Here is an 11,240-nt window from a genome sequence, read left to right as displayed (position 1 = left end):
GGACAGAGACCCCAGCGGGCGTCTAGGAAGTCACCCTGCTTAGTTAAGGACATCGTCTTTGTGGAATCCCAACGGATTTACAATCCTTGCTTCCTTCCTGCAATCCATTCCGCCAGAGGGGGGTCACCGACCAAGGACACATAGAAGTTGGTTCCGAATGTGAAGAAAAGTTCCCCTGATGGCACTGAGTCTATGGCTGTGGGGGCCTCTGGTCAAAAAGAAAGGAAAAAAAAAAAAAAAAGACGTCTTTCTTTTCTTAATTTCCTGCCGCGGACCAATTTCTCTTCGCACAAGACTAACGTGTGATGTGGCTCCCCAGGGTTTGGAGCCCCCACCCCCACCCCCCCATCCCTGGACGCCGGAGCCAACCGGCCAGGTTGGGTAGCAGCTGGGACCAGGCGTCAACTTGGGGACGAGCGTCCCAGGCCCTCCCGACCCACAGCGAGGGCAACGGTCCATCCGAGAGAGCGAGCCTGCGACGCCAGGTGACCGGAGGGGACTGCGGTCGTTGGAGGCCAGCCAGGTGCCCGCGCGAGCGTCTCCCCCGCCGCCTGGCCGCCGCCGTCCGCACTGGGGACGGCCGCTCCCCCCGGGTGTGAGTGGCCCGGAACCCGGGCGAAGGCGCAGCCGGCAGAGAGCCCGGGCCCCGGCCGTTCCCAAACCCGCGCCCACGCCCGCAGAGCGGACCCAGCGAACAGCAGGTGTCACCCTTCTGCTTGCAAAGCCCCGGCGCCTCCAGGTGCCTCGCGCCCTCCGCCAACGTGCGGCTGGGAGCCGTGGCCGCGCGCACCTGCGCGGCGCCCGCGGGGCGGGGGTCGCCGTGTCCCCGCGCGCCCCCCGGCGGGGGCGAGGGGCGGGGCGGGCGGGGCCCCGGGCGGCAGGTGCCGGCGGGAGCCCGCGGGCTGCCGGAGGTCGGCGCTCGGCGGCGCGCGGAGGTGAGGAGGGCGGCCGGCGCTTGCAAGTCCCTCCCCTTCCCCCGGCCGTTTCCCGGGGCGCCGCCCGGGCTCGGGGCGGCGGCGCTCGCAGCATGGCCCGGGGCCCGGCGCGCCTGCAGTTCCGCGTGCAGCTGCGCTTCGTGACCGAGGAGCAGCTCTTCGGGGCGGGGCCGCTGTCGCCCCCCAGCCCGAAGTGCCTGCGGCTGGAGGTGCACCCGGCGGGGGAGGAGGCGGACGCGACGGTGACCGACGGTGAAGTACCCAGTCCCGCTCGGAAGTTGGAGCCGGGCGCGCGCGAGCGCGGCGTGCGGGCGGCGGGGGCGGCCGCGCGTCCGCGGGGGGTGCGCGGCGCGGGCGAGTGCGGGGTGCGCCCCGCGGCTCCCCGTGGCGGGCGGGGGGGGGGGGGGACGTGCCGGGCGGCTTCCGCCCACCCGGCCCGGCCCGGCCCGCGTTGCGTCTTTAGTGCGCTCAGAGAACTTGGAAGCCGTGGGCAGCCGGGCCCTGAGAACTTGGCCGTAACTTAGAGGTGTCCGGAGCGAGGTCCCGAGAAGAGAGGCGCGCGACGCACCCACCCAGGAGCAGAGCGGGACGGGAAACCCTGTCTCCTTTCTTCCAGGCCTGCTGGGCTCTCCTTCCCTCCCCGGCGGCGGGCCGCCCTCCAGCCGCACCTGCAGCCTGGTGCTGGCCGCGTTCTGACGCGCCGGGAGGGCTGGGCCGGGGGTGCACCGGTCCGGGGCGGCTGTCGCGGCCGGTGTGGGCTCTCTACTAGGTGTCTCCTTTTAGGTTCAAAAAGCGACCTCTGCCACGACGTGCACTTTTTCCAGTCCCTAGGTTCCTGGAGCTGTGGGCTGGCGAATGCTTCTGATCTTTCCAGGGTCCTGGACCTTTTTGAGCATCCGAGGAAACCTATAGAGCCTGGCCCCACAAAATGTGCATAGGGAGCACCAAACTTTGCATAGAGATATGAAGGGGTAACAAACAGCTCCTCGGCGCGGCTCATATTAAACACCCCATCCTAGTAAGGGTGGGGAGCAGAGCCCCAGACAGCTGCAAGCCTCCAAAGACTCCTGGGGCTTCTTTCTTCCGACCCTAACTTCTAAGATTCTGAGTACAGTTGAAAATGCTCTGCCGTTGTGATGTGGTTCCGTTGATAAGAATTCCCACAAGTTCAAATAACTCTCAGGTCCAGACGTGCTCGTCTGGGACAAAGCGAATCCAAGTTCACTGCTACACCGCCGAGGCCTTAGAACAGACTCAGGCACACAGTAGGCATTCGATAAATGCTTGTTGTGGTAGAAAAGAAAACCATCCGATGTGTTTTCTCCCTTTACTCTGGGCTGGAATGGAGAAGTCTGGGTCTTTAAAAAATAAGTATTAAAAACTGTTTGACTGGTGTCTTAGTTTGAGTCTTGGCCCGGGATCAGAAGCCTTACTCAGCAACTCCTAGATTGCAGGAGGGAAAAGAAAGTAGCTTTCAGTGTTTCCCCTGGGAATTTTCAAACGCAAGGTGCCAGGAAACTGTTCAGTTTGTCAACGATGGTAATTTTTTTTTAATGTTGTTGGTTTTTCCTTTTGAGAGAGAGCATGAGAGGGCCCGGGGGAGGGGCAGAGAGAGAGAGAGAGAGAGAGAGAGAGAGAGAGAGAGAGAGAGAATCCTAAGCAGGTTCCGTAGACACCGTGGAGCCCCAATGTGGGGCTCCAGCTCACCAACCTTGAGATCATGACCTGAGCAGAAATCAAGAGTTGGACGCTTAACTGACCGAGCCACCCAGGCACCCCAGTGATGGTAATTTTATTTAATCCGTAGCCATACACATGGAGAAACAAAGGACCAGGTTTGAGATTTACACACTACTCAGTGTCCTATGAATTCCTTTCCCACAGATACGTGTTCAGAGAAGAAATACTGGAAGTTCGAGGTCATTGAACTCGTAGACTCCCCAACAAGTAACCCAGTGCCTGGCCTATAAGGACGAAGTTCCTTTACACAGAAGAATATGTTTTCCCTTAAAGCCATAAATAGAGTCTAGAGGTGACCTCTGTGGTAGGGATTAGACCAGACTCATGGAAATAGAAGGAATAATTAAAGCTGAGGCAGGCAGGCAGTCATTGTGTGAATTTTTGAAAATTCCTCGGGAAAGATTCACTAACAAGGAAGCAGAGAACTCACGCTCTTAACAGCTTGAGTCCTAAAATGCAGTTGTTAAAGCTGGCTACTCTTTTTATGGAGAGTTTCTGGAGAGAAACTATTCTGGAGTTGTTTTTTTAGTAGCTCGTCTTACTGTATGGCCAACTAGACCACTGTGGGTGATGGCCAGGCAGAGCAGGTTGAGAAACAGATTCTAGTATACTCTTAGAAGAAATATGGTGTTGTATTCAAATATCGGACCTTGAGTAGCAGAAGTCCAAATGGCGAGGCTTTCTCCCCGGGTGAAGTTTTTGGGATGGGTGCAAAGTCTTTAATGGATTGGAAGAATGGGTCTAAGCAATGTATCCTTAGAAAATGATACAGTTTCTTAGCTCATGTATGGAATTAGTTATTAAAGAAGGAGGCTCTGGTAACTGTGCCTGGATTCAAATCCCGGTGATGTGTTTTACTAGCTGTGCTGCACTTAGGAGATGATTCACCCTATGTAAGCGTCTGTTTCTTCATCTGTAAAGTAAGAATGGCCACACGCGTGTTACATCATTAAATAAAATAACATATATACCACGTATAATGCATGGCATGTATTAAGAGCTCAGTACGTGTTTACCATTATTATTAATGTTTATATTCTGCCCCCCCCCCCAAATAATAGTTTCCTTGGCTGTTCTGAGGGATAGCCAGGCTGTATTTTTGTCAAGATGTTCCAAAGGAAACTCCATTAAGTCTAATCGATAATAACTAGGAAAAACTGAACAATCTTTTAGAGTCCCAGTCTCAATAGCTTGTCATGTAAAAAAAAAAAAAAAAAAAGGAACAGGACAAGACAAACCAGTTTATTCTAATTTCAGGCCCTCCAAAACTGACAAATGATTTTATGAAGGGAACACACCAGGGGGTCCAGCACTCCAGCTTATGAAGTCTGAGAAGACAATCATTTATTCCTTTTTTTCTCAAACATATTTTTTTGAGACCCTCTTTCTACCGCGAGCCTTCCCAAGAGCATGCCTGGTTCATCCTTTTCTCCCCAGAGCCTTCGACAGTACCTGGTACCCACAAGGCATCAGTAAGTGTTTGTTGAGTGAATTGGGGATCTAAATCAAGAATTTATTTTAGTGTTTATTTTTGAGGCAGAGAGAGACAATATGAGCAGGGGAGGGGCAGAGAGGGAGGGAGACACAGAATCCGAAGCAGGCTCCAGGCCCTGAGCTGGCAGTACAGACCCCACAGTGGGCTTGAACTCATGAGCTGTGAGATCATGACCTGAGCCAGAGGTGGACACCCAACTGACAGAGCCACCCAGGTGCCCGTTAAATCAAGAATTTTTAAATTTTTTGGGGCGCCTGGGTGGCTCCGTTGGTTAAGCGTCCGACTTTGGCTCAGGTCATGATCTCGCAATTCATGAGTTTGAGCCCCGCGTCGGGCTCTGTGCTGACAGCTCGGAGCCTGGGGCCTGCTTCGGCTTCTGTGTTTCCCTCTCTCCCTCTGTCCCTCCCCCTGCTCACTCTCTCTCTTTTCTCTCTCAAAAATAAATAAACACTAAAAATTTTTTTAAAACAAAATGTAGTGCATTGATAGGAAATTTGAAGCGTAGTGAGGTCAACGAATCTGGAGATGGTTGCCACTGGAAGGTTAGTTCTTCAGGGTTCCCAAGAGAAGGAAACATGCCACACCATGGTGGTGAGCACGTGGAGAAGCAGTAGGCGGGTCAGGGGGCAGGGGGAGTAAGGGGAATTGTGGGTAAGAGCCTTCACTGTGGTTTCTGTGGGGGAAGAATGGGGGAGGCGGGGTAAGCAGGCTGAGGGTGGCTGCTTTGAATAATTTCAGCAGGCTGGGGGTGTAGGGTCTCTCCCGAGTTGCCGGGCACCTGGCCCTGGGTTGATTATCGTTGATGGTGGCCTGGAGTTGGAGTGTGAGAGCCCGCTATAGGGAATGTTGGGGGTGTGGGCTCTGGATTGACCGGCTTGTGTTTGAAAAGTGTGTTTGCAGTGAGTTGTTGACTGTCTCCAGGAATTGGCTCATCTAGGAGGGGCGGTCTCCCTGGGGTCCCCAAGGTCCCAAGTGTCAAAGCATCAGTATACAGGAATAAAAGACAGAGTTGGGGCACCTGGGTAGCTCAGTCCGTTGGGCATCCGACTTCGACTTGGGGGTCATTACCTCGCAGATCATGAGTTCAAGCCCCATATCTGGCTCTCTGCTCCCAGCGCGGAGCCCGCTTTGAATCCTCTGTCTCCCCCTCTGCCCTCCCCTGCTTGCGGATACTCTTTCTCTGTCTAAAATTAAAAAAAAAAAAAAAAAAGAAAGAAAGAGTTAATACAAGGGAGAATCAGAACATACCGGAATCGGTTAGTATATAGGGTGGGGGTGGCTGCACAGAGGAAGGGCCTGTGGTTAAGGTCTTGAGTTCAGGTGATGGGGGAAGAATATTATTTTCATCCCTAAAATATGTTAAGGAACTGGAAAATGGAGAGGAACCACACAGTGGGTGGGGGATGGCCTGCCTCCTCTCTACCCCTTCCCTAAGGTAGGTTTCCTGATGGGGGGGGGGGGGGCCGGAGGACAAAGGAATTTAAGATGTGGGACTGTGTCACACAAAAGTTAATGGTAGGCCAGGTCTCCAGGAGAGGAGACAGACGCTTTCTTCCTTGTTCGGTTTAGAGCTGTCTTTTAATTAATCTGGAAGAGTTAGGAAGATACGTGAATAAGCCTCATAGGTAATCAAGTATAAAAAAGCAGTGATTTTCTTGTCTCCGAGGTATTTTAAAAGGACGCTACGTATCTTGTTCCCTTGCGGTTGCTCATCTCATTAGAGGGGGAAAAAAAGAACAGAGGAAAAGTCAGAGAAAAACATCCTTTGTATCACATGGGAGTATTAATCTCCCTTCATTAAATTCTGTGGTAGCAAGTGAGTAAGTTGGAGCCTCTGACCAGGATCCTGAAGTCAGTCACCTACAAACGATAGAGGCATTCATTATTTTTCATTCAACAAACATTTATCGAACACGTGTTCTGCGCGAATCACGGGCTGAACAGTAAATGAGCTGGAGAAAGACCCATTTGTCTGGAGCTAATATTTTAATTGGGGGAAGACAATAGCCAATGACAGAGCGAGGCAATTGCAGAGCGAGATAAATGTTTTGAACCCAATGGGAAGGAAAAAGAAAAGAGACAAAGGGAGGGAGGGAGGCCAGTTCAAAGAGTGGTCGGGGAAGGTCTCTCTGAGGAAGGAACATTTGATGTGAGGCAGTAAGAATGAAAGCAGCCAGCTAAGCCAAGAACCAGAGGACGAGCACCCCGGGCAGAAGAAATGGCAGGTGGCAAGGCCCCGAGGCTGGAAGGAGCTGTGTTTGCGACCGGGTGGAGAGGGACGGGAGCAGTATGAGTGAAAGTTCGTGCTGCAATTACTCTTAGAGTATAACGAGCCATCTCGGACCCAGTGACTTAAAATAACTATTTGATCACGTTTCCAGATTCTGTGGGTTAAGGGACCAGGCAGAGTTGGGCTGGGTGAGGCTTTTGCTCCTTGTGGCATCGACCGAGGCTGCCCTCTGGGACTCAGCTGGTGGCCAGCCTGGTCTGGGGGGATGCAAGAAAGCTTCCTTTACCTGGGCTGGTATCTGGGCTGGTGTGACGGTTAAGCTTTTGTGCCAGTTTGGGTGGGCTGCGGGCCCAGATATTTGGTCAGATATTACCTGGATGTTTAGGTGAGGGTGTTTTTGGATGAGACTAGCATTTAAATTGGCGACTTGGAGTAAAGCAGATTGCACTCCCCTCCCCCGTCCCCGAATGTGGGTGGGCCTCGTCCAATCATTTGAAGGCCTTAACAGGACAAAGCCTGATCTTCCCCGAGCAAGAAGGAATTCTGCCAGCAGATGGCCTTTGGACTTGAACAGCAGCACTGGCTCTTCCCCGGGTACTCACTCTGCCAGCCTACCCTGTGGATTTGAGATTTGCCCGATGTCCCCACACACCCTATGGATACTGTTTCTCCAGAGAACCCTCATAAAATGGAGAGGATTCGGAGATAGGACAGTCAGTGGGGAGCCTGCGTGTGGCTTGGCTCCCTCCCACATGAGCTCCTCCCACCACGGGCTTCTTCCATGGAGACACATGGCTCCAAGAGAGAGTTTTCCCACAGACTAAGCAGCAGCCGCATGACTCTTGGTGACACGCACCTGGAAATCAGTATGACATCCCCCGTGTCATACCGTATTGATCACCGCAGGGATAAGGCTGCCCAGGTTCGAGGAGAGAGCGTGTAGACCCCACTTCTTTATGGCCAGAGTGGCACAGGATTATGTGTATAAACTGTGTTAGGGCGAGCCTCAGTGGCTGTTGATTTCCGCTCAGGTCGTGATCTCATGGTTCATGAGATCGAGCCCCACAAGAGCCTGCTTGGGATTCTCTCTCTCTCTCTCTCTCTCTCTCTCTCTCTCAGAAATAAAAATACAACTTTAAAACTGCCAGTTAGACCAACCAGGTCATATGGGATGTAACACACTCACTCTCTCACTCACTCACTCACTCACTCACTCACTCACTCACTCGCTCGCTCACTCATGGGGTTTGGGGCATGAAAACCTCCCTCTCCATCGCAATTACTGAAAAAGCTGGTTAGAGACCATGGATTTTGATAGGTGCCACAGCGGACTCCTTAACTCTTCTCTCTTGAATTGAATTTGCTCCTCCTCACCTCCCCCTGCAAAAACAAACAAACAAACAAACAAACAACACACAAAACCCCTGTAAGCCTACCACTTGGTGAGCAGCCCAGAAAACACCATCTCAGCTGGTCATGAAGCGGGTGGGAGGGGGCTGGGATAGGTGGGCTCCTGTCCTTCTCCCGAAGGCATTGGAGAACCCTGAGGGGACAGGGGGTGCAGCGAGGCTAGAATCGCCACTGCGGAGCAGCATTTCTGAGTGAGGCATGGGTAGCGCATGTGCTGAGGAAGTTCTTCATTGTGAGAGACATCACAGAGAGGTGAGCGTCCCTGGCCCCTTGGTGGTAGGTGCCAGCCACCCCCCCCCCCCCGTTGTACCTGTTTCTGTGACAGTGAAGAAGAAGTTCATGTGTGCCAGCCGAATGCCTTTCATGTGGGTGCAGGAGGAAGGAAAAGTGCAGAACTCTGGCCCCTGCTCACGCCCCGATGATCACAAACTCAAATACTCTGAACTTCTCCATCTAGAGCACCAGAGAAACGCAGCGTGTACCTTTGGCACGGTAGTCCCTCTCCCCAACAGTAGACCCCTCCTGTTCACAGTCCGGTGAACAACACAGGGTTGTTAGAATAGGAATCCTGCCGAGTAACTTCTTTCTTTTCTTGCTATTTTACCAAGAGCAACACTTGCACGATTTCGTTTTAGTTTTCCCAGGAAGATATTTAATACAACTAAACGGGGATGCCCAGCTACACCTGGTTTGGGGCTCCAGCCCTGTGGGCTGTTCGTCAGTGAAGAGAAAGCATTGCTTTCCTCTGTGAGGCAGTAGGGGTATCTCGAATGGATGCAAAATATAAAACCATCCAAAGCCCTTGTGTGTTTGAGTCTAACGTCACTGAAGGGAAAATGAATGAAAAGACTCCTTTCCCTGGCGAATACGGACTCTTTATGATTCCTTTCTTCCTCCACTTTGAATAATTGTACTGAGTTGTGGTCTGTATTGAGTACCCATGAATAAACCAGTTTAAAGACAGGCACTCCACGGATTAAGACTTAAGAGTCCGTGCCACATGGAAGAGAAAACAGACACAGGCATCTTGTGAGTCAACGGACAGCACAGCCGTCCCTTAATTTGATGAGTTAGTACTTGAAACGAAGAGGTTTATCTAGGCAAGAAGTTCTCCTCCCAGGATCATCCCCCCCAAATAAGCCCCTAGTGCTTGGGAGACCTCCCCACACCCCTCAATTCTCTCTCCCCTGCATCTGGGTTTTCACAGTGAAGATTTGCAGATAAAAGCTGAGGGGGTTAGATTTTCCCAGCATTTAATCCTTGAATGTTTCACTCAGAGGAATGACTTTGCATTCTTGAGCAAGGTCTTTTTTTTCTGGGTCTGAGAGATTGCTGGGTATCCTTAATCACTCTCCAATTGTATTTACCTCCATTCAGCTAAGCTACTCCTTCATGGTAGGTGCTAGACATGTTATGTCTAGACTCACGGTGAGCTGGAGGGAAAAATAATATTGACCTGATTTTATTGGTTCATTCTGTCCCAGGTGTATCGTCCTCAAAACCTGCCTCTGTCCCCCTTTCCGTGATACTGTCTTGTGTTTAATCACCCAGTCTTTAGCCTGGGGCGAGGTGGGACTTCTAGTCACAAACCCAAAGTCGGATTAGGCCACGGAATTAGAAAACACTGTTTGCTCATGGTTTGCAGCAACTAGATTTATCAGTGAGTTTAGAAACCCGAGTAAGAGAGTCGCGTGGCTGATGGTAGGCCTCTTGGCATATTTCAGGCAGAATTAAGGTTTTCTAAACTCTGGACCAGTCATCTAAATAGAATTGTGTGACCTTCCTTTGTTAATTGCTTCTCACCATTTTAACCCCTGTGTTATAAGAAGGGTGGCGAGGTGGTTGGATTAACCAGATCAGATTTCCCCATGTTTTAGCTTCATGACCTTGGGTTTAGTGAACCTACCAGAAGCTTACTTTGTTTTCTCTTGTAGAAGCTGAGATCATTTTTACCTCATAAGGTTATGTGGGGTGGGGGGGGGGGAGAGAAACAGAATAATGAAATGTGAAAGACAATACAGTGACTTCCATTTATTTTTGAGGGAAGTAGGGTCAAAACGATCCAATAAAAATAACGCAGAGATGCTCGGCAAGCAGTCGTAAAGCAAAGTTACCACCTCTCTGGGGCGTACTTCATGTTCTAGAACCGTTTGCAAAGCGGTTTCTGTGGGATTCTGTCCATGGTGGACTTCGCACAGGACTCTTCGGGAAAAATATATTTTGTGATTCTAGCCACTTTCACCCTGTGGCTCTCTGTCACACTAGTCTGTCTCTCTACTGAGGGATCATTTCTCAGGGCCTTTTTAGGTACCGTTCCATCTGCCTACAATGCTTTTCAGACTCCACATCTCCACTCCAGCCTTTTTGTATATTTGAGTCCTTCTCGTTCTTTACGTCAAAGCCTGGAAATCCTTTTTGCAGAAAGGACCTCTCATGGCCCGCCGTGCCCACCGCCATTTGTCTAAGCCCTCTGCTTTCGTGGCGATGATCACAACTTGGAATGAGAAGTGAAAGAATTTTATGACCTACTGTTGGTTAAAATCGAAGTTGGAAACGCAGGCCGCAGGTTGCAAGAGGATTTAATGAGAAACCTTGAGAGGCAAGGAAGAGGTTGACCCAAATGCTTCTGCGAGCATGAGCGACAAGGTTGAAGTGTGTTTTCCAATTAGGAGCCATGAACGCATGGAGAATGGTGAGTACTAGCCGGGTCAGGAGAAAGCTCTGTCTCGGTCAGAGCTATGCACATTCTGAATCTTGTCATCGTGAAACTGAGTTCCTGGTCAGTGTCTTTACTAAGAAGGGCAAAAAGGTCTCCAGTCGTATTTCGTTTTTAACCGTGGAAAGGCCATGGTTATCTGCTGGGAAATAGAAGTCAACCTTGAGGCGATTAAGACTGCTGAAAAGCTTGTTTAACATGTTTGTTGTGGGAAATTGTATTTACTTACTATATGTTTATGTTAGAAAATTGCATTCTTTAGCATGTTTGTTGTGGAAAATTGAGTTTATTCGCCTTGTTGTGTTGTACGCAGCAGCACCATGATGAATAGCTTACTAACTTCCTTCAGTAACTCTAGCTGTACCTGTGAGAGGAATTCGTTTCATTTATTGATTCGTGCAGTTCATATTTATTGCATACCCACCATGAGCCCATGAGCCAGACACCGTTCAGGGCAAATAGCAGTGTATCAGTTATCTATTGCCGGGTAACAAATAACTAGAGACTTAGTGGCTTAACACGACACGCATTGATTGCCTCCTCATTTCTGTGGTCAGGAGTCTGGGCAAGGCTTCGGAATCCTCTGCGTAGGGTCTCAGAACCTGCAGTCAGTGCTCTGGCCAGTGCTGAGATTTCAATATAAAAACTTGACCGGGGAGGGATCCTCTTGTGTGGTTGTTGGCTGAGTCCAGTTCTTTAAGCGCTTTTCACTGT

At 51.0% G+C, this 11,240-nt stretch overlaps 1 protein-coding gene across 2 annotated transcripts in view; it reads left to right on the top strand.

Annotated features, from left to right (window-relative positions):
* The first annotated feature begins 980 nt into the window (after window positions 1–980).
* PUM3 (pumilio RNA binding family member 3) overlaps window positions 981–11,240 on the top strand; it is a 335,043-nt gene continuing 324,783 nt past the window's right edge. Inside the window, exon 1 of one of the 2 annotated variants that reach the window (XM_053205311.1) lies at window positions 981–1,187. In XM_053205311.1, the coding sequence (XP_053061286.1) occupies window positions 1,028–1,187 (160 nt within the window). In that variant the 5' untranslated portion in view covers window positions 981–1,027. The remainder of the gene's footprint in view (window positions 1,188–11,240) is intronic. The other variant, XM_053205310.1, reaches the window with a different exon arrangement.

The sequence above is a fragment of the Acinonyx jubatus genome, chromosome D4 (assembly GCF_027475565.1).
Source record: "Acinonyx jubatus isolate Ajub_Pintada_27869175 chromosome D4, VMU_Ajub_asm_v1.0, whole genome shotgun sequence".
NCBI lineage: Eukaryota > Metazoa > Chordata > Mammalia > Carnivora > Felidae > Acinonyx > Acinonyx jubatus.
The sequence above is the reverse complement of the archived record's forward strand: the minus strand, read 5'-3'. Positions and strand labels throughout refer to the sequence as shown.